Below are 27532 nucleotides of genomic sequence, written 5' to 3'. Positions count from 1 at the left end.
TCGGGGCACGTGTTCTGCTGAGGCTCTCAGTAGCCATTTTTCCTCAGCGTGGCCGGCTGGGACTTGCCAGGGCTGGAGATGTCTAAAAATGCTTACAGCTCAGGACCAACACAAAGGTTTGGTCTGTCGCTGCATTATTAGAAACCACAACGCAGACGGAAAAATCATCCCTGCTGACAAAACAAAGTATTAAAAAATGTTGCTTTGTAGGTAATTTGGGTGATAGGAAAGGACTTAGAGCTGGCAAGTTTGTGGGGTTATGTGGGGGGAGGGAAACAGAGCAGAGGCTAAAACACACACACAAAACTCCACAAAATCTCAGGAAAAGGCTTTTTGGATGCTTTGAGTTTTAAAATACAGCATCTTGTGATTTCCTGTGCACAGCAATCAGGCGAGTGCACTTGATCATGAATAAGCCTGAAATTGTGCACGCGAGGGTAAAGTGGTGGCTGGAAACTCCGATCAATACATATTAGGGTACAAGTCAGGTTTTTTTTCCTCCTCTCAGTTCGATGTTTCTTTTCAAAGTGTCTGTAATTACGCCGCTGTGGTGAATACACCTCTGCCGTCTCCTGCTCCTTTCAGAGACGTATACGCTGAGAGAAAAGGGTCATCTTCTGAATCTCCCAAAACAACAGAGCACTGGTTGGCAGAGATTACAGTGTGAGCCGTGTGACTGTAAAAGGCTGTCACAAATGTGTATAGATTGGATTGAGACCTTGGCTGAGGGCCAGCACAATAGAGAGCAGAGTAATAACACTAAACTGTGTGTGTGTGTGTGTGTTAGAGAGAGAGACAAAGATAGCGTGAAAAACAAGATGCAAGCAGGAGAGTACCTTTCCACAGCTATTAAAAATAGCCAATGCACTCTCAGCTAAAAGGGGAACAATAACTCAGCAGCTGAAAGTTTAGACTAAATATATATTAGACGATACACTAAGAGCTGTGCTGCAACAATGTGTTATCTGTGTAAATTCCTTCACTGAACAGCATTTAAATTTCTGAGCAAGAGTGACGAACAAAGACGGTAAAAGCTTCAGAGTAAACAGTCCACACCGATGAACACCACAAACCACAAATGAGGAACAAAGCTGCAAGTAGCAACACATGAATTATTGGTTCGCTGCTGTGGCGTTTGCACAATGACAGCGGCGCTGATGGAAATACAACACATGTATGAAAGTGTAGCGCAATATGTGATGAAGGTGCAAAGTGCAGCAGGAGGGCAGCCTTGTGGAGAACGCAATAAAGGAGGAGTAACAGGTAGTGATGGAGGGGAGGGTGTGGGGTATTAATGAGGGAACTCAAGGCACATCCCCAGACTTTATTAGAAGGAAATTGACGGCGAGGCTCGTCCCACTGCCGGTAACCTTGTCACGACACTGGCTGCCATAAGGAGCACCTCTTTGTGGCGTTTGAAAATTAAATTTCTCGGAATTAATCAGGCCTCATTATTGATGCTTTGATCTGGGCGCCAGGCAGAAGTAGCCTCTGCCTCCCTTTGTAGTGCTACATTTAATGTCACCATGCTGGAAATGAAAGGATGAACCATTGTCCAGGTGTCTACATAAATCGACCCTTGAAAGGTAAGCCCGTGGTATTCACGGGCTTTGAAGACGCTGGCTGCTCAGGCTGTCTGCATCATATTCCCTTGATGGTGAAAAAAAAGAGAGATATGAGCAGAAAAACAATCACTTCATCGCTGGATTTAAGCGAAATGTTTACCAGAGGCAAGAATGTAATCCAAAAATACTTTTATTGCAAATGAGCAACGAAACAGACCAATGTTTCTCAGAACAGGCAGGGAGACGGAGACTAACATGAGTCAACATTACAATTCAGAGCGAGTCTCTGGTGGAATACAGGTATTTAGGGAAGTGGTCCAAGGTTATTTGGCTGCCGTTTCCATACCGTCCCCATCCTGGCATGGCAGAACAAAACAACATTAGCCCTGGCTGGCACCACTAAACTGCAAGCTAACAAAATAACATTTTAATCCTTGCTATCCTTTCTAAAGAAGGACCCTGAGAACAAAATGTGCTGCTGGCTCTCCTCTCCGACCCTTCAGCTGCTTCCGTTTGCAGGGGACTGGGCGGCGGCCTGCAGGGTCCTCCGGGCCATCTCCAGGGCTCCTTCCTGGGTCTTGTTCCCGCCAATAAAGCCTCCAGCGTGGACGAAGATGCAGCCCTTAATCCCGCTGAGCTCCGACAGCGCTTCGTCACGAACACCGCGCCACTCCTCCATCAGGGACAGCCTGGAACAGGAAGACAGACGGGCAAGTCGGCTTACAGATGGACACTACGCGGTCAGCTGCTCACTTCCTGCTGACACGCTGCTTTCGCAAAAAAACACAATGTGCTGTACATGTCTGCACAACCAGAAAGATCAGACCAGTATAAAACCAGACCAGACTCATGACTAATGTCAACAAAATGACCAAATAAAACTAAATAAAGCTGCAACAACTGACGGAAAAAAATAACTGGCTGCAGCTTCTCAACATGTGATTTGCTTCCTTTCTTTTTGTCTAAATGGGCTTTTAGGAAATTGTGACATGCATGTTAGTTGTAGCACTAATGTCATTTTCAAAGACATTTTAAGCTTCTTTTTTTTTTTTTTTAAGATTTTAAGATGATCTATTTATGCATGGCTTTGCACACAGATTGCTCTGGTCTTCATGGATTTCATGACCTGAGAACATTCTGCCGTCAAAGGCAAAGCGCAGTAACCCTCGCACATAGCACCACAACAATCAGCCCCAGAAAACAGACCAATAACAGTCAGCTTTATTCTAGCTGGAAGGCCATACGGCGGAGTCAACGGGCAATCTCGCAAAGTGGGGAAAAGATTGGCTCTGCGAGGGTTTACGAGCGGACCTCGACAAAGTGTCCCTGGATGCAACATGCAGAGGCTGAAAATTCATAAAAATGTAGAGCAGCTCATTTACCGCCTGCTGCATGTGGTACACACCTCTATCTACAGGCTGGCACGTCATTTAAAACACATAACCAGTCCTCTCTGGTGTGTGTGTGTGTGTGTGTGTGTGTGTGTGTGTGTGTGTGTGTGTGTGTGTGTGTCATTCCTGCCTTGATGGGGTCGTTATCTCCATTATTTCAGACATTTCTTTTCAAAGTATTGATATATTTAGCCATGTCTGATTCTGATTTAATCCTGATTCATCACTTCAGCGCTCACCTCTCACCTCTCCACTGCTCCTAAAATAGACTTTAAATGCCTTAAAAATTGGCGAAATCCACTAAAAGCTTCAGATTACATGAAAAATGTCAGCCCAACCTCAGGCTCATCTTCGCCTCTGTCGGGAGCTTGATGAATTATAGAACTGTATGGTCTAACTTGTCAGAAATAAAGCGGCGCGGTTGTCAAACACGGCGGCAGTTTGAATTGAGTAAAGTGTTTTCTTTTGTTCCCGGTTTTGAGGGGTTTATTTCCCAGACATCCAGCTTCCCTTTGAATATTTAATGCCATTCAAAAGCACAAACGTGAACCATAATGTCAAATGAGTGACATGTGCAGTGAAACTCATACTAAGCCTGCTCTCCATGCCATCATCTCGAGTGTACACGATCTTATCCTTATTAAGACTGTCATAGGATGACATCCCCTAATCCCTGTTAAACGAATCAACCGATCGATAGCTCCACAGTATGGCTGGAAAACGAGCTCAAGAGGAAAGGTCAACATGGCTGGTAATGAGGGAAGGAGTAGGAGGGGGACGACTTGTTGTTATGAAGCCCGGAAGCTCCACTTCTCAAGATGACCTGTCTAATAATCAGAGCACAACTAGCAAACTAACTTCTCACCCGCCTGTAGGGCCTTTACTATACCACAACAAGACGGATACTGTGAATAAGTGCTTCATTAGGGGAAAAAGTATTATTTAAGCTTAGAAGTACCGGAGGTAACGGGTCACGAAAACGGAAAATGTCGGCTGCATGTGTTCAGTGATTCTGTTCAGAGCAGCAACCTTCTGTTCGGTCTTCCTCTCCAAGACGACAACAAGAGACACTTGTATACATGCAGAGGTGTTGAGTCTTCCTGCAGCTTGCTGACTCATAATTCATCCATCCCTGCACCAGAGATTTTACACACTTGACGCACTTTTTGTGCACAAAAAGTGTGTGTGTGTGTGTGTGGGGGGGGGGGTGTCAAGTCATTTCTTTTCATCGCTTCATTACAATTTTTCCACTTCTTTTGAGCCACAAACAAGGCAGCTTTTATCCACCTTCAAGTCACACACATTAGATCTGAGAGGATTAGTTTAACTGACTATTTTGCTAATCAATCAAGAAAAAATGTCAAATATTAGCGGACTCACGAGGTCAAACTTTGCTGCTTTTCATTCCCTCGTATGATAGTTAGCTTTGGACTGTTTGTCAGACGTCTGAAAATGCCATTGAGGGCTTTCGGAAGTTGCCGTTTTTCACTATTTTCTGACCTTTTATCAGCCAAAAGATGAATCGAAAAGTAAATAAATGACCATCAGTGGCAGCCCTGACACAAAGGCACAGCAGATGACTGTGTTGTCTAGAAATAGAAGTATATGTTCTGCTTCAGCTCATACTGCTGTCAGCATATAGTATTATCCTACACAGTTCATCTCCAAGGAAGGGCTGCTTCCACTCCTCTCTTCCTTCTCCCGGCTCACATTTCCTTAGCAATGCGATGCTGATAAAAATAGACCAGTTTCCCCACAGGTGCAGTAGCAGGGACACAGGTGATAACAACACCCCTCTCGCAGAGGCGGCACATGCCCACTGGGAGGAAGCAGGCCACCCAGAGAAAGGGCCATCTGGAGCTATGTTTTCTATCCACCTCACAAGCCATTGTTCTCATGTAGCTCCACACCAACCGCCATGTTTGCATTAAATTAAATCTTTGAAGTGCTCCACGACCACAAGCAGGTGCCTGCCTTTTTAGTTGAAAGCGCCACCGCCTGATGAGATTCTGCAGCGGAGTGGAAAAAGTCTAGCGAGGGGATGAGGCGAGGGAGGGGCGGAAGGTGTGAAAGGTGAGACAGCGAGATAGGGGAGAGGAGGGGGGGGATGAGGGGGGAGAAATAGGATTAATGGGGAAGACAGCAAGACAGATAGGAAAAAGGTGATGAAATGGAGGAGGATGATTATAGCACAGAGGCAGAAATACTGTATGTAAGAGAGAGAGGGGGACATTGAGAGAGACAGAGAGGCAGGAAAGAAAAACTAATGGGGGAGCCAAGAGCAAAGGACCTCATGGAAAGAGGTGAAAATAGAAGGCATGTAACAGAGCAGCCACTGGTCAGAACAGGACTGAACCACAAAGCTATTCCAGCCTCTTCCTGTGTGTTTGGGCAACCCACAGTGTATCAATAATGAGCCATGCCAAACCCAGGATAATAGCACAACAGCACATACTGTCAGAGGTAACAAGTCATTTGAAAGCCACGGTGGTCAGGTGGACTCGAGGCTTAGAGACCATCTGCAGCGAGGTCTCACGCCTGGCATGAGGTATATCTGAGATGACACAATTGTAAAGTCGATTTGATTTGTACCTACAGACCAAAACCACAAATCTGTCCCAGAGGGCTTTATGGTCTGCACTGTATCTGGCACCTTCAATTTATAAACGCATGATACGAATGAAAGAAAGATCATATTAGAGTAAGAATCCAAGCACCTGTCGTAAAATCAAGACATTTTTGGCTCGAATAACCTATGGACAACAGCCATTCAATGTATTTACCTTTCTACATAACACTTTTCTTTGTTAGCGGTGGAGTCTGCCACAGGAATCAACAGGAAACATGAATGTAATCCAGCGCTATGATATCAGCCTCACTGTTTACTGTTCGCTCTCTGAAGGCTGTAATCAGCTGGTTTAAGTGCCTGCTAATGCAAACTGAACATTTCCTACTTCTGTTGGCTCTCAAAAAGCATTCAACACAGGGTGGCTTTTATTTTGAAGCAGCTATAGGACAACAAGTCCACACACAAAAAAAAAATTCTGGGTAAAAATGTAGTGTAATTTGGTTAGATTAGGCCAGAACCCCAATTCATACTTTACAGACAATGGTAAAGTGATCCTGAGCCCTTGCAGTAATGTCCTTTATCCCATCATGTGTTCACAAAGTGGTGAATCTCACTCCATCCTCACTTGTGAATGACTGAGCCTTTCCAGGATGCCCCTTTCATACCCAACCATGATACTCTCACCTGTTACCAATGAGCCTGTTTACCTGTGGAATGATCCAAACAGGTGTTTTTGGAGCATTCCACATCTTTCTCAGTCTTTAGTTGCTCCTGAATCAACTTGTTTGAAACACGATGCTGCATCAAATTAAGAATTTGCCAAAACCAATGAAGCTGATGAGGTAAAAAAAAATTAAAATATTGTCTTTGTACTGTTACAAATTACCACATGCTGTGGTTTATCTATGTTTCACACTGCATCCCATCCTTTCTGGGGATCAGGGTTGTATATGGTACAATTTCCAGGGAGTGGAAATTATACAGAAAATGTCACAGCTTGTCACAGGTGTAAATAATATTATCTTCTCTTGGACGCTTGTTAAAGAAGCTGTCTTTTACAGGAACCATTCTATTTTCCATTAAACTTTCCCTTGGGATGAATTTGCATTTGGCATGAAGGAAAATTGCTCCCTAAAATCACCCAGATGGGGGGTTGGGATAAACAGATACTAAAAATAGAAGTCACAATAATAATTACTCACCCCCTGCAACCCCTCCCCCAAAATGATTGAAAGCTGCATGATTTGTGCTCCAGGGAAAAGAACTAATAGGAGTGGAGATATCAGACCGTAATGTGGAGTTTAATTTTTTGGCAATAATTGAACCAGAATAATAAAACAAGCCTATAAGCAAAGGTAGCATAAACAAAAACAAACACAGCTCTGATCAACAAACATATACAGGAAACACAGGTAAATCACAGGCTACAGGGCTTCAGGTTCAGGAGACTCCTTGTAAAATAACGGAGGAAAAATCAGGTCCAAGACAGATGAGATACATCTGCCAGACTTATATGAACTGATCTGCTTTGGTATGTAGAGTACTTGGAAGATACTCCAAAGGAACCAGCTGAAATGTAACTTAACAGACAGGCCCTTATCATTCATCCACTGTAATGATGGATTTTTTTTGAGCAGCAAGACTAACTAATTAGGATTTCTTCAGATAAGATCCGAGGTCTGAGACAGGACGGGACACAGCCATGAGTTTCGGTATCGCTTCTGTAATTGGGAGATAGGACATTTCTTTGAAACTGAAGTTACGATAGAACAAGCATCTGTAATGAGGCCCCAGCTGCACATTAACCAGAAAACATCCCAACTTTTTATTCAGCCATCACCAAATTACCGTTGGTTATCCGCAGCTGATCTAATGTGCCGCCAGTGATGTCTCTTATCTTAACCAGCGATAATTGGATTAAAGTGATAAGCCTGCTGCTGACATGTTTTGCACTGCTCCTTGCTAACAGAGGATCTCCTGGCAATACCGTTCATCCGTACAGCTTTGAAAAGCACTAATTATGACTAAGTTCGGTCACCGTCAGTCAGTCACTGGCATGGTGAAGGCTCAGGGATCAATATCAAGCAGTACAAGTTATCAACCCCTGGAGCACGAGAAACCAAATCCAGAAAAAAAATATATATATATATATCAAGGAAGCAACACAGCTGCCGGAAAGATGTTCTGTACCAAATGCAAAGTGAGGCATTCTGTGCAACAGCCGGTATCTGCTGGAAAATGAATCTGAAAATGTGTTTTGCATGCTAAGCCTGGAGCACGTCTCCTCGGCCATACGTGTATCACAGCGTGATGTGCGCTGGGATTTAAGGCAGCAGTCAAACAACACACCAACCAGGGGACTCCAGTGGGGATGCTGATGACGTTGTTAGAGCAGCATTGCGGGTCAGAGTGCGAGAGGCTCCTCAGATAAACAATCCGCCTCCACAGGTAATGAACACAAGCTTGAAAGATACTATTCATCAGACAGTTTCACACAAAGGCTCTTTGCTCTTTGTCATCAGTGTTATTATGCAAAGTGACGAGACAAGAAAAACAACGGGATTTAATGAGTGTGGACGAGGCATCTTTTGCTTAAGTGCCAGGCTTGAGGGTTTGAGGGACCTCATTATTGCTAAAAGATGCAGAAAGGCTCCACAACGACAGCAGCGAGCGTAATGGTGCACAAGACAAGGGAGGGCGAGACATTTGTATGCATGGAGCACTAACACAATTCAATGTGATTTACAGTATATAAGGCGTAAAACATATTAAAAGTTTTAGAAGACCATGAAAAGGAAAAAAATAGCATATCATGAAATGAAGGAAAATAAGTCAGAAATAAATATAAAACTAACAGCAAACCCTAAAGGCACTCAGAGCTGTTCCAGATATCTGATGCATAGAAACTAAATGCTGCTCCATGTTTTATAAGCTTTTAAAGAATCGTGACACAGAAGCAGATAACGCATCTGTTCTGTTCACAGTCAGCATAAAGAAGTAATAGTACCTTAAAGTCAGCACTTTGACAGACAGGTGGGCAGTGCAACGATCAGAGAACTGAATGAGCCGAGGCTGTCCAGTACAATGCCTGAAATAAACACGTGGACAGGCGTTTTAGCCATGGTAGAGGTGTAGGGCGGGAACGTTGCTCTGGTCCTTTAGATGCATTGCCTTCAAGGCAAGGATGAATCCTACCGACTTTGGTGAGCCCCTGATTTCACCTTTAGCGCCCCCGTGAGGTTGAAATTTGAGTTTTTTAGTGAAATGTCTTAACTTCTGATAAGTCTCTCATGAAGTTTGGTGCCCACGTTCATGTTCCCGCATGACTAAATTCAATTCAATTTTTTCAATTCAATTTTATTTGTATAGCGCCAAATCACAACAGAAGTTGTCTCAGGACACTTTCCATATAGAGCTGGTACAGAACAAGCTCTTTTATCTACAAAGAAACCAACAATTGACTAAACTGTAACTAAGGAAATTTTAAAAAGTACTGACAAGAAAAATCTCTGGCTCTCTAACATAGTGACCTATTCATCAGCCTGTGTCATATTTGAACCCTCAGTGAGTTATCGGAGTTTGTCTCTGCCCAGTTGCCCAGCCAAGCAAACTCTGCCGTTTTCAGGGGGTTACTGGGTATCACCATGTGTTCTACAAAATCTTTATCTGATGTAGCAGCTCTGTTGATGAGTTTGAGTCAGCCTTTCAATGATCAGAGAAATGTCAGTTTGCTTTTGAAGCTCTCCTCTGCAGCGTGCAACTTGATGCGTCCATTTCAGCTGGAGGTGGATTTGTAACTTGCGCCAGCCACTGTTTTCTCATCTTCCTCATCATTTTCTGTGGTCCTGACTCGATGCAGAGTAACGCCTGATGCGCTGGCCTTTGCTGCTTCAGGATTTCATTATTGATAGTGGTTATCAGAAAGGCTCAGAGAATGTCACAGCTGATGCTCTGTCCTCAGATTACTGAATCAGGGGGGAAATGTTTGATTTTCAGGTGGGAAGGTGTTATGACTCATGGTCAAATTTGTTTTTCTGATAATGCAGATGTCTCTCTCATCCCTTCAATGTGTGTGTGTGCATGTATTAGTGAGGTTTCCCCCCCTATGGAAGCAGTTGGGGGGAGTAATAAGCCCTTTTTGTTTGTTGCATTGCACCTTCTCTCTTGTTTGTGGTTAGGAGCTTCAGTTAGAGATTTGTCATGTGTTTAAATTTTGTTCTCTGTGCCAGGGAGGTTTAGGACTAATAAACAATTTTAATCCCTTTTCAGGACTAACAGAGCTTAGGGTAAACATCTCCTCCGTCTACAAGATAATTTATGATTTCTTACGACTCATAAACAGACACAAACTCATTCAACAAACTTTTTCCGAACAAACTTCAGACATTCATTTATGGCATGAAAGAAGTTTGGTAAGTCAGTGACACATTCTCAGCCTCGATGACAAACATGTTGTCCGAGGTATGCTTACTTCCTGCAGATGAATCCATTCCACTGATCAAATCTGACTAAAAGAAAAGAAAAAGACTAAAACGTGGCTTTACACCAATTAGAATCTCCAGTAAGCGACAAAGACGAAAACTAAATCTAAAACCATTGTCAAAATTAAGACGTCACCAACAGGTCAAAACTGACTAAAAACAATCCCATCAGCCTCAGCTGTGCTTTGTGCTAATTAGCACATTAGCTTATGCTAAGTTGATGAACATTATACCTGCTAAGCACCAGCATGTCAGCACTATCATTGTGAGCATGTTAGCATGCTAATGTTAGCATGTAGCTAAAAGTAGTGCAGCTTCACAGAGTTGTTAGCATGGAGTCTTTTTCAGGAACAGGGAACAAGTTTGTTTTGAGCCACTGATTTGTCCAGCTCCATTATTTAGAGATTAAATGGGACTGGACACACTCAGTGATGCAGATGTGTAACTTCTTAGTGGCCTTAATCATACAGCACACAATGCTGCGTATTCAATAGAGCAATCTCATATTCATTAAATTTTACTTTCATAAAATTCTGCTGTATATTTAAGTAAGTAGCTGTAATGAAAGTGTCTGTCAAATTACCAAACCAGCATGTATGTCTGCCAGCTTGCTGTATTTGGAGCAGAGGGTGTAGAAACACCTGAGTGAGAGGGGTGAGCATGGAGAAAGGGCTCAGGCGTCTCTGTCGAGGCGCTGGGATTGTTTACATCCTTTCAACTCCTCAGAGAGCAACATGTGAACAAAACCTCTGCCTTAACTTAAAGATCATCCTCCTCCAACAAACAAGCCTTTCCATCCAAGCTGGAGTTAGTCTCTCACCGGATGGCGCGTCAACCCTTCGTGAGTAGTTGTCAAACGGTCCGATAAGCATGAAAGTCAAAATCGTACAGCGCGCGTCGTCTCCGTCACCAGAGCTCCACTCAATTCAGCACGTCTGGGAGATCTGTGCCTGTCACTGTTTTCCACCAGCGTTTTTGAAAATCCTGTCTGCGAGAATTTTGTGTGTGAGTTAGTGTCACAACATCCCTAGAAGCTCTGCATGTTTGATTTCTGCTGAGGTTACTCATGCAAGGTGCTCCCTCCACACAGGAGAGCACCAACTGTACCCCTATGAGGCAGAAATGGCATTTAAATGACCTTTAATAAAGTCTGACTAAAAACAGACTGCGGGTGAAGTCGTACCTGTTCTGGAAGGTGTTGAGCCCGGCGGGGACACACTGGACCCTCCACTGTCCATTCTGGTCGGTGTAAAGGACAAACTTTATGGGCGTCTCCACCTGGAGCTCCTTCTCCAGGGTAAACAGATGCTCCTTCCAGGGACACCCACCCTGGGAGAACAACACCACCTCTCCACTAGGATCTACCTGGAAATGTGAGGAGAAGCAGAAAATTTGGTGTTCTGTGCAAGACAAAAGACTGACACAGAGTGGAGATCTTCAGAAGTAACTGCAGTTTTCTGTGTAATTTCTTAGAAGATAAGGCCAAAGAGAAATGAATATAATAACTGCTTGATCTTTACAGCTTCATCGTTACAGATAATAGTAATATACGATCTAAGTTGAACTAAAATATGGAGCCAGAATAGACTTTAGTTTTTCCAGAATGTTACTGAACACATTTATTATTTTTTTATTATTTAACTGTGCTTCTACTTTACATGAGTATTTCCATTTTATGCAACTTTACCCTTCCACTCCACTAGACCTCAGACACATATACAGTATTTTTACTCTACTACATTTGTCTGACAGCTTGAATTACCAGTGACTTTAAAGATTACAATTTTCCCTACCCTTCCTGTCCAGTGCAACATATCTCCACTGTTCTTGATGAACTGAAGGATTAAAATGTGCCTTCCTGGCTTGACAAAACTCTCCTACTCCTAGCTGGAAAAGTCATCGTCACAAAGCTGAACACAGGCTGTTTTTTTGAACTTGTGGAAAGTTGATTTTTTAGAGATCCGATGCTCTCACAGGACAGCGACGGTACAAACATACGATGAACTTATAGAATATGACGCATGCCCAAAACTTAATCTGACTACATACTAAACTACAATTTCACCGTTTGTCTCCCAATTCTTCTTTGCCGTATTACCGATACATTAATACCGCATATTAGAGCACACAGTTTAAACAATATCAGTATGAAGAAAAAAGAGGAGAGAAAGGAGAAACCCATCACTGCTGATGAATTATGCACCACATACTGTTAAGGTGACATGAATGATGGATAGTCAATCTTGACAGCTTCAGAAATGTATTTTTTCAGGACCCAAGAGCCAAAAAAAAATAACACACATTAGCTTAAACAGTCTTGTACCTGGTGCCTCCCCTTAACAGCTTCCTCCACCACGGCCCGAGCCGGCAGCCAGGAGGACTGGTAGTACTCCAGACGGTCCAGGAACTCCTCTCCAACCATCTTCAAAGCCTTTCTGAAACCCTCCTAATAAAAACACGTTTGTAAAAATGGCGTGAAGGCAGAAATATATTTTTTTTACAACTGACTTCCATAGAAAACAGAACTCACCACCCATGGTTCAAAATCCTTTAAGTTCACGATCACTCTCACCACTATTACCACACGTCTGAGTTACAGCCCAGTTTGATGATAAATACATTAAGTGAGACCATGTGCCGGATAAAAAGGGGGTGACACAGTCTTGTCCAACCATTTTCACACTAATCCTTGCAGCCCTGCTTCATCAGCTTCCTCTTACGTGCTGCACAAAGCCAGCTTGACCTCCCTCTGCCATTTTCTCATGAGCAGAAACTTAAGAGAGCACGAGAAAGAAAGGCAGGCGCAAATACAAAATCACAAACCCTTGCACGCACAGTTTGTCAGGCAGAAGTCTGATCCATATGCATGCAGCATGTGATTGAGGGGGCCGCGGTGGCCCTGAATGTTAACACTTGTGGATGGAGGAGATGAAAATCCATTAGCTTTTTCAATAATCACAAACAGCCACTGTTGAGAGTTCACCACGCCGGGCTACCATCAATTCGTCTGTCAAATATTTTTCAAAGCAAATCTTTCACGCTTTCTGATCTCCCCGAGCTGTGCGGTGTGTTGGGGGGGGGGGGGGGGGGGGCCTGAAGGGAAGTGCCGGGACAAGAATTACAATACAATCCTGTAAATGTGAAACAAACAAATAGGCCAGCTATTCACCTGAAACCGGGGAAAAAAGAAGAAGCTGGCATCATCAACATATATGCAAAGCCAGGCTGCAGGAAACAGACAGCGTTTGCCTGCAGGGGTTCCCCTCCTGCACTAACGAGAGATGGAGAAGCCACACTTGGCCATTTGTGGGCCTCTGTTGTTTCTGCACGGCTCTAGAAATGACCGCTGCACGCCGACTGTGCTGCACCGCACCTGTCGTGTTTACCACGATGTTCTTAACCCATCTTGTGTTTTTTGTTTCACTGCAGGGTGCCCATTATGTGTGATCATCATTAAACGATGCAACCAAAAGCTGTGGAGGAGCTTTCTATTAGATCAGCCTTTTCAGGGAGCTCAGGTCAGGATGACAAGGCGACAAGCCACTGAACCAATTATATACTGTTTTATGGCAGTATTCTTAATTTTGGGATTAGTTCTGATGAATTTTCGTTGCTTAAGCTCATATTGAATATAAGAAACGCTGAAATAATTAGTCAATTAAGCGATGAGTGAATTACCAGAAAATGAATCAGCAACTACTTTGATAAATAAATTAATCACTACAGCACTTATTCAAGAATATACACAGTTCCAACCTCCGTAATGTGAAGACTGGTTGCTCTTCTTCGTCTATGCAACAGTAGCTTACTATCTTTGGATGTTTATCTCTATTTTACTTTGAAAGTAGTTTGAAGAAGTCAGCCTGGATCGTAAGACACTGCAATGGCTGATTCATTGGGAACATAATCTTCATATTAATCGATTATAAAAACAGTTGTTAGTTGCAGCCTTAGAAATAAGTGGTATCCCTTCAAGCTGCCTTGTAGGTCCATGTATAAATCAGCATTTTAAAAATCCATCCATGGATGTAAAATGTATTTCTGATCTGAGTAAAACCTTACCTAACATTAAAACTGCAAAACACAACGATCACATTTCATTTTTATAATCTTATATCACAGATACAGTCCCACACGCAATCTCCCCAGCCTGGCGGATAACAAACGTGCAGCATCAGACCAGTCCGTGTGCTCAGTCTGTGTATACGCTCACACTCGTGCAGTCCCTCACCTCGGTGTCCTGACTCTTGCTGTTCCAGCGTGGGTTCAGGTGGCCGACACGTGCGCTCAGTGTGGTGGAGACAGAGTAGCGGGCCTCCCCTTCATACTGTGAAATGCCGTTGTCTACGGCATCCACCTCCTCCACAAAGTTCTCGTACAGCTGCAGGGAATTGGAAGAGGCATGTGAAAAGAGAGGTTATGAACCTGTGATGACACGGGAATCGGACGGTTTAGGTGTGTGCTCCTGTTGAAAAGGAAGAATTGGCCTTTTTCAAGGCAGGGGGAGCGATGTACTGGGATTACATTATCCTGACTGAAGTCCATTTAGTCTCAGTGTGTGGGCAGTCCCTGAAGACTTTAAGTGCACGTCATTAAACTGAAAGGAAAAGACAAATTGCTTGCTGTTTTGGAGTCCACTAACAGAACTCCGGAGAAAAGTGGAAGAGGAGCCGAGGAGCAGAGACATACTCAGCTCTGAAAACTCCTCATCGGAAGGTCAATCTCCAAAGGGTTGACATTTTGCAAGTGGCTTACAAGTGGAACTAAGTTTTGGGGCAAAAATAGAGCTTCACTTTGTCTGAACTGGCAGAAGACGAGACATGCAACAGCCTAAAATAAATAAAGCCCAGCTGCGAGTAAAAGGATTACTTGGGGCTTTAAAACAAACTGACACATCAAAAGGCCAATGATAATATGAGTTAATAGCGCTAATATTTATGGTGACCTCAGATTTGGCTTGCGTAATGTGCCTGGACATCAAAAGCGCTCTACGTGCCAAGGCCTCCTGCTGGCCCGGCTGCCTGAAATGCTTTAAATATAACTGCAGCTCTCGGTTTGAATGTGGCAGATCTCTCTCCTTTCATTTCTAATCTCACTCACTACTGCCAACGGTCTGATGAAGGCAAAAAGCCATAAAACAAACTTTAACGACAAACATTCAACACTGTCTACAGAGAGTCATGCGTGGTTTCTGTTTTTAAAACAACCAACTGTAATTCATTTTAACAAGGTAACTGACGAGATGGCTTCCCTCTTTACGTCTCAATAAACTTTTTCCATTTTCGGTCTTCCAGCTTCATAATGAAATTCAATTCAGCGGCTGCAGAGATGTCTTTGATATGAGCGAGGCGAGGGAAAACATCTGTTTCCAACAGATTGTTTGTGTTGTGAATAAAACACAATGGCTGCTAATCCGCCGCCTGCTATAAATCCGTCGTCTTTCCCCTCTCACCTTGTCATAGAGCACCTCCAGCTGCCTGTCATCCTCCTTCAGCTGCGTCAGCTGGGCCAGCAGCTGACGGCCGAAGTGCAGGTAGACCAGGCCGGCCGAGCTGAGCTTGGTCACCCACGGCTTGTCTGGACACAGGCTGTGGAAGCTCTCTGTGAAGGTCCTGAGCAGAGGGAGGACATTCTGTCAGCTGAATGGAACAGAAACACTCAATACTGTGTTCACAGCGTGAGAAAAAGTTCATTATATAATAACAGTAACGGTATGCAGCTTGTGGGTACGATGCACTTCATGCATCCTTACATGAGCCTAGGACAGCCTCACGTGGTGGCCTGTACTGTAAAATCCTCACTTTGGAGAAGCTGCAAACAGTGCTCACTTTTGCGGCATTTTTTGTTTGATGAATTGTTGCCGATTAATTTTCTGTTGATGGACTAACCGATCAGTAATTCAGCTCTAAACTAGGTCTGGTGTGACTTCACACATTTTGCTTTTCTGCTTCATATCATTGTAAACTGAATACTTCTGGATTATTTGAGTGTTGGTTGGACAAATACAGCATTTTTAATATATTTACTGAGGCTGTGGGAACTTTAAGTACTGATAATAATAAATAAATCTATAGTTTGATACCTAGTCACTGTCAGAGCTGCAATGATTATTCGATTATTCAACTAGTTGGTCAGCAGAAAATTTATGTGGAACTATTTTGATAATCAATTAATGGTTTATCTCAAAAGTCAAAATTCCCAAATTCCAGCTTCTTAATAGTGAGCATATCAACTGGCTGTAAACTGAACATGTTTGAGTGTTGGACTGTTGGTTGCAGTCTCAAAATGTCAACTTGTGCTTCAGGAAACTGTGATGAATTTCTTTTATTTTACAGACCAAACACCAAACACAGAAAACAATGGGCAGATTAATCAATAATGGAAATTTGTTAAATAATGGAAAGTTATTTCCACCTAAACAAATTCAGCAGTGAAGATAATTTAGTTTAGCTTCTTTGCTTTTGTGAGAAAACGGAATTAAATCAAACTGTGAGCTGAATCGATCCACTTGTTTGCTGACATGTGTCTCGTAACGCATAAAGGAAAAGGGACTCAGCTTATATCAGTGCTACAGCATGAAAACACTTCATGGTCTATAGGCAGATCATCCAACACTCAATACTAAAGCAAAGGCTTGGCATGAAAAGGCAAACATGAATGTTCTGCTCATAAACACACGAGTCACATCTTTTCCAATAACTGTCCTCTTCAATAAAATGTCTGCTGCATCCAGATGTACGGCGTGCTGCACATTACTGGCTGTGCATCAGACATCAATAAAGGAGTATTGCACACATACATATTCTGTTCAGCTTCAGAGAGCGAGTTTGCATTGACTGGAGAGAGAAAGCGTGCTCCGGCGTGTTTGTACGCCTGAGCGCATAAATAAAAGCCACCGGAGGTCTCTCCTCAGCCACGTGCTGAGATGGGTGGGCTCCAGCACCCAGCCACCGCTGGTCATTTAATTCAGGCTTAATTAGGATGCTTGGGCTGCAGCACAGCGGAAAAAAGACCGTCAAATGAATGAGTGACATGCTAGGGAAGCGGGGGGTAATCACAGCCATTAGAAGGGCTAATTGGCCAAGCAGAGGCATTTCTATGCTGATTATCAGGAGATGGGAGTGAATGAGCGGGAGGAAAATGACAGAGTGAAATGGAGAAAAGGCTGAGAAAGACATGCTCGCCGAAAGAGAAGCCATCAAAGTGTTTGTGTGAAATCAAAGGTGGTTACATCTCCCAGCAAACTAGCCTTTACGGCACAGAACCGACTCAAGGTGAGTCAGGAACGTAGATTATAAAACCAAGAAATGTTTAGGCAAGAATGAAGCATTGTTTAAACATACTCGACAAATACTGCACCAGCAGCACCACTTACTTCACGAATCTTTCCCCAACACAAAACATCACAAGAAACTCAATGACTCATGAAGCTCAAACACTTTATGAAAGTCATAAACTTGGACAGCCTTTTTCCATCATTCTGTGGGCAGTACTCCCTTAAAATTATGGGAAATTTGCCTTACAGGGAGACAGACAGTGCGTTAGAGCGCTGTGTGGGCTTTCATGAGCCTCAGATGTCAGATAAAAAGGGACAATGTCAGTGTGCTGTCAATGCTTCTCTGACATCTGGGGTTGAACCATTCAACACTTCCTGACCCCTGACCCATCTGCAAACTACTTTTCCCTCCCTGTGCTTTAGAAAAGAAATGTTCAGTCTCACAAATGTATTCAGATTTAAGAGAAGTATTATCGTTTCGTGATGAAGCCTGCTCGGGTGAGAGGCGAAACGTCTTCAGTTGCGAATGATTAAATGCCCTGAAGCTTACAATGACCTGGATGAATGAGAATATTCACAGGCATGTTCCCTGTATTAGTTTACACATGTTGAGGTAATGTTACTTTAATGCTAAAGTGAATGAATTGTGAGAATACGCATTATGTATTAGTTTCTCTGCAAAATGCAGACCATCACTGTGTCACTGCTACCAAAATATATTTGCTTACTTTCATTTCTTTGCTGAGTGGAAGCAGTGAGTGCATTTCTAGTATGAGCAACCACACAGACGTAATCCCTGCCAGATCTAATCTGCTGTGCTTTATTAACCTTCAGTCGGTGTTTAGAGAACATGTCTCATGCCTCCAACTCGAACAGCCATTTTCTTCCTTGTTTAAGAAACTTCGAAAAACTTCAGAGATAAAACTTTGCCAATCCTGCAGCAGTTTCTCACATTAGAAGTCGTCTCAAAGTAAAAAAACAAATCATAGATGCTCTTTTAGTCTTCAGGCGACTGTCGTCTGTGGGACGAAAAACAAGAAACAAACCTCTATTGTTCTTGATCTTGTCTTTGTAATGGCTAACAGTTCCCCCCTCTCCAGTCTATATGCTAAGCTAAGCTAACTGGCTGCTGGCCTCTTGTTTAACAGACAGATATAAGAGTGGTATCATTTTTTCGTTAACTCTCGAAAAGCAAACAATAAGCCTGTTTCCCAAAATGTTGAACTATTCCTTTAATGTCTTAATTCTAGGCCCTAAATTAAAATTACCTCTGTGACACGTTGGTATTGCTGTCAACTTCATCTGTACACTGTCACCGTTTTGAAAAAGTGCTATTGAAACAAGGACTAATTGTTCTTGGCAGCTCCTTCTCCAACTTCCTCGAGCACCCCAGCCCACTTCCATCCATCCCCGCCATCACAACCATCGTGCCCCCATCCGCGCATGTGAGTGACAGCCACGCTCTCCTGCGGCCCCTAACAGTGTCGTGGCAGCCTCTGTGCCTCGTGAACCGACAGCGGGGGGGCGTTCAATTGAAGGAGCGCTAATTATCACTAACCACCTGCCAGGAAGAGAGCCCTGGCATATCTTTATCACCGTGGTCATAAAAGCTATCACTGATTATCATCAGGACATTAAGCTGACAAGACATCTGGAATGGGCTGATTACTCAACGTGATGAGACTTGGAGTGAATGCAATCATTTGGAAGGAACTTTGGCCGGAAATTTAGCAGAAAACATAGAGGCTGCTCCTTCATGATTGATGCAATTGGGGTGCTTCAATAATGCCAGGACAGGAGCCACAGAGAGAGGCGCTTTCTCAGGGACAGATGATGAAAATACGATGGTCTCTGAGCAACAGGTCTAAACTTCAGTTTGATTTTCCAGTCTTGAGTTTAAGAAGCCATGACAGCGATGTGAACTTAAATCCAGGTCTATAAAGGCTAATGTGATTATCAATACCTCTTTACTTTCGAGTGAACACAGGCCTCACAACAAACATTTACAGCTTAATGGATTCTGCCAATTCTTCTCATACTGATTAATATTCCTGTACCGCAATTAGTTGTTACTTCGTCGTCGTATTTGTCAATTAAAGGGCTGCAGCTAAAGATTGTAGTCATTAATTTGCTGTTATTTTCTGAATTGATCGACTAATTGTTTGCTCTGAAATGTTTTGAAAAATTGAGAAAGCCCAAGATGACACTTTAACACAGTTGCAACTAACTTTTTTCTCCATTAAAGCTGCAGTAGGTAACTTGTATAAAAGTAATTTTTTGTCATATTTGCTAAAACTGTCACTATGCCCAGACAGCAGTATATGAAACATGTAATCTGTGAAAAAAAAATGGCTCCATTGGTCCCACCTACTGCTCCTACTCCAATTTGCAAGAATCCACTGCGCCCGACACAAAACAACCAATCAGAGCCAGAGGAGCGTCTGAGGGAGTGTCTGACATCTGTCAATCACTACTCACACACACTGCAAACTGCCCCCTCCCTCCGCTCATGCTGCCGGCTGTCGCTCAGTCAAACAGCTCTGTGAGCGGCATCAGAAGGCTAGTGAAAGCTATGGCAGAGCAACAGCCACCCACAAAGGAGAAACTGCCCAAACAGCATATACGGCTAAGACAACAAATAACCATAAAGCTAATATGGTGATTGTTACAGTAACACTCCGCAGTGTGTACGTATGTTAGCGACTGTGATGTAGCGGCTGGGCAGAGTTAGCTTCTTTCCAATGCTAAGGCTAACGTTACTGGTTGCCATGGCAGCCATGCAGACGCCACAGGGAGGAGGGGCTTGGAGGCAGGGCACGAGTGCAGCGGAGAGGGAGGGGGAGTGACGTGGAACTTGTGTTGATTAAAATTTTCAGGTTAAGTCTGCTCTCTTCTCGATCTTACATACTGCAGCTTCAACAATTAGATTATTTTCCTGACTGTCTATAAGATGTCAGAAATTTGTGGAAAATGTCCCAGTGTCTAAGAAGTCTTAAACCCAAAAGTGTACAATAATATAAAACAGAGAAAACACTCCAATTTGGATTTTTGCTGAAATGATTCGTTGATTATCAGAAAAGCTGCTGATTAAGTTCAAATCAGTATATTCAGATCTGCAATTTTAAACATCTTGATTTGTCCGACAGCCCCAAAATCGTCATTTTAAAATCACAAAAACAAAAAAAGAAAAGCGGCAAATCTTTACAGTTGCAAAAATGGATCTAGGGAACGTGGAAAATTGAATTAAACAATTAATCATTTCTAAAATAATTGCAATTCATTTTCTACCGACTGACTAACCTATTAAACGACTAATTGCTTCAGCTCCAGCTGATGCGCATATATCTGCATGAAGCAAATACTGGCCAAAAAACATCCAATGAGAAATAAGATAATTAGTCTTTTTCACAGCAGGCACTATGACAGGTTAAAGCAGGAAAAGTCCAAGTGTAATTTATTAGATTAATTATGGCGGCTGGATTAATGATATGCCTTACCAGCACATCTAAATGGATGGAGCAATTGTTAAAAACATCAGTTACTCCAAGCTGTGTAGTTGTGCCATGTAAGAATATCCAACATGACGGAGGCCCACTGTGCTACTCTGCAGTGTTTGGCCAGTTCTTCCATCGCTTAAAAAAAAAACACATGGCACTCCTCGCAGCAGTTTACTGCCAACACTGTACCTCTGATGATGGTCATAGCGATGCCTCTTTGGGTCAAACTCTCCACCAACGTCTACAACAATGTCACACTCTGCCAGCTGGGTCGGGTCTCTGGTCCGAACGATCTCAGCATCCTGCGCAATGAAAAGAAAGTTTTGTAGATCTGCAATCATCCACCACTGAGCATCGGACACATTTTCAGGAAGGAAATGACATCTGGCTTTTATGTATAGGCCTCATTAAACCTTTTCAATCCAAGAGCCGAGTACATTTAAATCAATTCCCCGAAGACCATTAATTATAATATGAGTGTGACACTAATTCTACCCACCGGGGGGCAGCCCTGCAGCACGTTTTGAGCTCCAACGGGCACAATCCATAATTTTCCACCACATAAATTGCATGTAAAGTCACATAGGTAATTAAATGGGTGGTGGGGGGGTACTATGTCAGCTTCTCGCGTTATCATAAATGAACATGTAGACCTCCTTGACATTGGATTTATAATATAATACATTTCATTTATATAGCACCTTTCAAAACAAAGTTACGAATTGCTTTACAATAATAATAACAGAACACATTTAAAACACAAAAAAGAATTAAACAAACTAAAAGTGATAGAAACTACACAAAACAAACATAAGTGTCGTAAAACAATTGAAATCATAGACAAGCTATCTTTAAAGCCCTAATTTCCACAGACAGCTCATTGCAAAGTCTAGGAGCCCAAACTGCAAATCACCTTCGAACAACCTGTGTTTGCTATCCTTTAAATGTGCCTGGGTTTGTCATTTCTCAATTCACCGTAAAGTGTGAACATGCACTGCAATGAGATACAGTTTTACAGTGTTACAATATGAAATAGTTGGGTTGTGCCTTTAAAGAGACAAATACAGAAAAAAAAACACGTTCACTCTAAGTGGCTTAATGTAATATGAAATGAGTGCCAGCTGTTTAGACACACAAAAATAAAAAGTCACTATACCCCTAAAAGAGAATGTAGGAACAAGTATTAAGAGGTTTGTAGAGTTTGTAAAGGGTAAGCTCAAGTTAAATGCTTATTTGACTGACTTTTTCCTGAAATGTAAAATGCATGCTTACACTAGAATTATTATAGATCTATATGTCATCTCTCGGGGAGCGCCATCTATCTGTACAACAGCACCCCCATTCGGAGTGTTATGGTATGACATGGGAGCTGTGGCAGGAGAACACAATTAAAAGTCTCTCAAAAATCAGCCACGGCAGGTTGAAAAAAACACATTTAAATCTTTTATGAACGGGGCTAAACTAAAGCAGTAACGACAAAGACTGGACTTAAACAGCAGCGGCTGAGGGAACAATACCGGCACCCACAGTCCCTCCATTACACCGAACCGCAGTACGCTGGACTTGCCTTGTACTCAGGTAGCTGCCGGAGGAAGAAACAGGCCAGAACCTCGTCGCAGTGAAAGCTTCCGTTGTGAGTTCCGATCTTTTTAACGGCCATGTCTCCAGTGCAGAGTCTCTTGGGTTGACTTGACATGTATCGCGGTTGAACGCGAGTAACGTCAACGGAGAGTGAACGGCGGCGGGCAGCTGCTGAGCTTAACAGTCGTAACACTCTTGCTGGTTTGCTTAAGTTTATTTCACAAGTGACTTTTGTGAAATTAATTGCTGCCGTACGTGCACACCACATTAAGTCAGGAGTCTGCAAGAAACGCGTTGGTGGCGGACGGATTTGGCAGCCGGACCGGATGTGGTACGTCTGTTTTGTGAACCGGAGGAACCCGAGGAACTGTGTTTTTGTTTATTTGTTTATTATTTTTATATATGTGTATGTATCAAACAAGTGCTTGTGATAAAAAATAACAGAATTAAAGCGAACGGAAACACGAAATGTTTTTCTCTGAATGAGATTTCAGAAATCAGAATGCATTTTTGTGCTAGCTGAAAGGCGAGTAGTAGATTTGCTGAAGTACTGTACTTACTTTTTGAGCTATTTGTAATTTACTTGAGTATTTCAGTTTTATTTTATACTTAAAATAAATATTGTAAATATTGTAATTTTGCTTCATTAGTCCACTCCACAACATTAGTCAGACGACTTACTTTGCAGATTCAGATAATTAATACAGAATATAAATCAACTTAGAATTTATGTTGTATTAATGTGGATTAAGCTACCCGGAAGTATAGAAAGTAGTTGGAATTAGTCCCATCTCTATTCTGAAATGGCTCATTTTGTACAATGAGTACTTTTACTTCTGGTACTTTGAATATATTTTGATTCTAATACTTTCTCTTTACTAAGATTTTGAATGCAGAGTTTTTATTTCTAACAGTATTTTTACACTGTGGTATTGCCATCTGAGTACCACTGCAGAAGACTACAGCATTTTAAACTCTCTGCATTTTAAACTATGAACACCTTGAAGAGGAATGAATAAACGTTATAAATATCACAACAACATCAAACTAAACATACTCCTGATCCTTTTAGAGATACACAGATATCCATCCATCCATCCATTATCTATACCGCCTATCCCTTTCGGGGTTGCGGGGGGCTGGAGCCTATCCCAGCTACAATGGGCGAGAGGCGGGGTACACCCTGAACCGGTCGCCAGCCGATTGCAGGGCCACATGCAGAGACAAACAACCATTCACACTCACACTCACACCTACGGACAATTTTTAGAGTCATCAATTAACCTAATGAGCATGTTTTTGGTCTGTGGGAGGAAGCCGGAGTACCCGGAGAGAACCCACGCATGCACGGGAAGAACATGCAAACTTCACACAGAAAGGCCCCGCCTGACCTGGGGATCGAACCGGCAACCTTCTTGCTGTGAGGCACGCGCACTACCTGCTGCGCCACCGTGCAGCCCGATACACAGATATATGATAGAAAAAATAATAAATAAAAAGAAAGAAAGAAATGATGGTCTGTGCTAATAACAAACAATTATTTTTATTTTATTTTTTTTAAGTGTGCGTCTAATTATAGTGGCACACGCGATTATAGTAGCCTAAGACATGCAGGAAAAATTAAACTTCTATCCACAACTTGCGTTTTCTTTTTTTCTGTCTTTATTGAACACTTAAATAAATTCAATTAGCCTGTAACACTGTAATTGGGGTGGGATCATTAAGGAGGGTCACACTAAACTCTCATCCCCAACTCCCGTTCTCGCGGTATCACATTCAAGATTTATTGACAGGGTAATTAGCCAGATGGGACCCCTGTAGTAGTCAGGCTGAGCGGAGATACCACGGCTTTCAGGCTTTTCTCTTGAGGGAATCTTTTCCACCTTTATTTACAAACCGACCCATCGGTGGAAACCAAACAGCCCGGCGTGTCACCGCATTCAACACCGAGCCTGCAGAAGGTAGACATTTCTGTTATGATGTTTGCAGAATGTGTTTCCTGCAGGGCATGAATCATCCCTCCGATGCAGACCATCCTTTTCGGTGTGAATGCAGAAGTACGATGTTGTGTGCACATATTGCACTCGCAATAACTTAGAGGAAAAATAGAGAAAATGAGTTTTTAGAAATGCGATGTCTGTCATTGTGAGAGCATTTCAAGCTCCCAAGATTTGTATCTGGTCAACATTTGCGATGCAGTTTATAATTCCCACAAGCAGGTGGCGCTGTAGGTCAATCACTGTTGAGCTGCTCGACCACGGTCGCATATCACCAGCTCATCAGACACGTTGACAACTCTTCATTTCAGCCAAATGAAATCGATAAAGATTGATTTGAAGCCGGCTTCCAGGGCCAGGTCTAGGGTTTCTCTCCACCAATATGCCCATGGTGCATCTACATGATGTAACAGCCCTGCGACATCTTGTCTTTGATTTGGTCCAAACAAATCATTTCTACGTGGTTTTAAAGGTTTGGAGGGTTTGAAAGGATGAACTTCTCATCATTTTCAACATCTTATTCCCATTCATGGTCAGAAGCTATGTGAGTAAGTACATTTGGTACTTTTTGGATTTGCTATCAGGGCCTTCGAGCCTCTGATCAGCACCATGGACAGCGGCTGCACTGAAACAACAGGCTAAACTCATTCTGACGCTTCCTTTATGTTGGCAACTTGTTTTCGAGGTACAAATAGTCTTTTCCACTTGCCATTCATGTCCTCTTATTCCAAATGTGCCATCCACTTCCACAGTTTTGTAACACATCATAATTGGCCTCTTTACTTCATCTGAATTAATGACTATTAATGCAGGTAAAACGTGATCCAGTCAAGTGGGCAATTAGCATAACAGTATAATCGGTGACTGGTATTCCTCCAGAATACAAATTTGGAAAAACAATGGCACTACTTCTTATTATTCTGAATACATTAGGCAAATGAAGAAAAGATCATTTCATCTTCAGTGCGTTATGTGTTGACAGAACACTGCTGGACGCCTGTAGCTGCCAAATAGAACAGACATGTGCAAAGACAGAAGAAGAAAAGAAGTCAGATTAATCGACTCAAGACCCTGATTGTGCGGTATGGAGTAAAAACAGCGTATACAATAGAAACACAACAATGAGGCACAACATAAATGTAACTTTTAGCTTATCTGACTCTCATTAATAGTAAGTATTTTTCTATTCTGTTACACAAAATGCAGTATTTTTTTTATTTTCTCTAGTTTTGTGTTTATTTCCTTGTTAAATATAGTCATCTCTCTCATGTCTTTGTGTTTATGGTTGTAAACGTCCTTCAGATCAAGTAACCTGAGAGGGAGAAATCACTTTTGTTTATAACTCACAGCCATAACTTATGATGGCAAGCAGGATTTCATCGCACCACTGGCTTAAATTGATCGACCATTAAAAAGAAAATCTTAAACAAAAAAGAATCAGGAGATATCCGGTTTCTTTGTTTTTGCCTCGGGGGGCACTGTAGCTGCCCTCATTTTCCCAAAAATCGAATGAGTCATGGTCACAGGAAAACTGAAATAAACAAGCCTGAGGATAATGTTCACCGGCCAGCCTCCTACACCGCTGACCAGCCAGCACTGTATCTGTCAGCCAGCCTGCCCCCCATTGGCTCGCCCCAAACCGTGAGATACAGCTGTGGGTGGTGACCGAGAGAACGTCACACTGCTTGTGATTTTCCTGTGCTGCTTTCCAGTCTTACACGCAGCGATGATGGGAAATGAACCTGCCTTGGCTTTCCTTAAAAGGAAGCACAAAGCAGCATTCCATCAAAAAGTCAATGATGTGCTATAGGGCAAGGGTACGTCACATTCACCAGCGTTACAACACTGCAGTGTCTGCTCTGAGCGACAGGGAGCAAGTTGTCTCGGCTGTGGATGTCAAATAGTAAAGTGGAAAATAAAAGTATTACAATAATTGTGGAAACATTCGTTTACACTTTATAAAAAAAAACTTCTTATATAGTCAAATATTTCCAAAGCTTCTTGTGCTCAAGCAGCGCATTCAGTGGTTACTTATAATGTTAATCATTACACAAAATAGAAACACTGTATCCTTTTATTGTTATTAATGTTTGATCTGCTGACATAACTAAGTCTCTCCTGAGGTAAAAAAAACAAAACAAAACAAACCATTGACATGCAATGATTTCCATTACATTACATTTACATTATGATATTAATAATTAATGACCATAGAATGAACAAAATTATTCCAGCCTGTTACTTCAACACTTTCTTGTTGTATCATAGAACTGAAGGAAAAAATCTGCACACATTAAGAGAATCCGTAAAAATAATTTGCGATGTTTTTGATTGTCTCATTCTCACCCTCAAGTGCATTGGCTGTTGTCACGAATCACTTTTGTCCAACCTGAGGCATCACAAATCTCATATTTTATTTATTCATTTATTTACTTTAGTGTAAGGATTCACAGTTGTGCGTTTGCTGCTTATGCATTTCCTGCCTCGCACCCTGAGAGAAAAAGTCCATTAACGTGAACTATTTCCCCACAGTGGATCTAATGAGATACAAACTGATTCCCCTGCGGCCAAAAGAAAAAGACCCTCAAAACAACAGCCCTAAAAATCGTCCGCATAATTATTAACACTTCCCTGTAACAGCTGGTGAGCCTCCACACTCAAGGGCATTTAGGAAGTGTAGTTAATCCAATGATAATCTTGAGCATGGTTTACACATATTATCGCTTTAATTGCTATGTGTGCTATGCAATTATACAGTCACCAATTACATGGCTATAGTTTACTAGCCTGTCTTTGGTTCCCTCTAATAGATGCCCTTTATCAACGCAAGTGAAGTGAAGCCACCAAGACGTACACTAATGGATCTTCCATTGACATAATGAATTAATTATATGTTCTGATGCAGACTGGTGCAGGATAATGCTGAGCCATGCAGTAGATAAAGTGGAGAAGAATGGGAGACTGTAACGGTAGAAAGGAGTGAACTGGGATGAGGGTTTGAGGTGTTGTAGCCACTGAAGGTGTAGAGAGAGTACTGTATCTGTGCGTGTGTGTGTGTGTGTGTGTGTGTGTGTGTGTGTGTGTGTGTGTGTGTGTGTGTGTGTGTGTGTGTGTCCAGCCATTAGAATGCAGAGTGCGTCCTCCAGTGTGACTCAACCCCCCCACCCCACCCCCG

The 27532-nt window shown here is 42.5% G+C and overlaps 1 protein-coding gene across 2 annotated transcripts; it reads right to left on the bottom strand.

The window, feature by feature from the left end:
* Positions 1 to 1739: 1739 nt before the first annotated feature.
* myg1 (myg1 exonuclease) lies at positions 1740 to 22671 on the bottom strand. 2 transcript variants are annotated; one of them, XM_070959499.1, is made up of 8 exons: positions 22347 to 22671; positions 20969 to 21081; positions 15459 to 15618; positions 14238 to 14387; positions 12330 to 12452; positions 11190 to 11371; positions 2024 to 2254; positions 1740 to 1921 (listed from the first exon to the last, which is right to left on the bottom strand). In XM_070959499.1, exons 1-7 carry the CDS (start codon positions 22626 to 22628, stop codon positions 2065 to 2067), a joined length of 1200 nt encoding a protein of 399 aa, XP_070815600.1. In that variant the 5' UTR covers positions 22629 to 22671; the 3' UTR covers positions 1740 to 1921; positions 2024 to 2064. The 2 variants fall into 2 exon arrangements, with proteins under 2 accessions (XP_070815600.1, XP_070815599.1); XM_070959498.1 differs by having other exon boundaries at positions 1740 to 2254.
* Between the last annotated feature and the right edge of the window lie 4861 nt (positions 22672 to 27532).

The sequence above is a fragment of the Chaetodon trifascialis genome, chromosome 3, assembly GCF_039877785.1.
Source record: "Chaetodon trifascialis isolate fChaTrf1 chromosome 3, fChaTrf1.hap1, whole genome shotgun sequence".
NCBI classification, from domain to species: Eukaryota; Metazoa; Chordata; class Actinopteri; order Chaetodontiformes; family Chaetodontidae; genus Chaetodon; species Chaetodon trifascialis.
The sequence above is the reverse complement of the archived record's forward strand: the minus strand, read 5'-3'. Positions and strand labels throughout refer to the sequence as shown.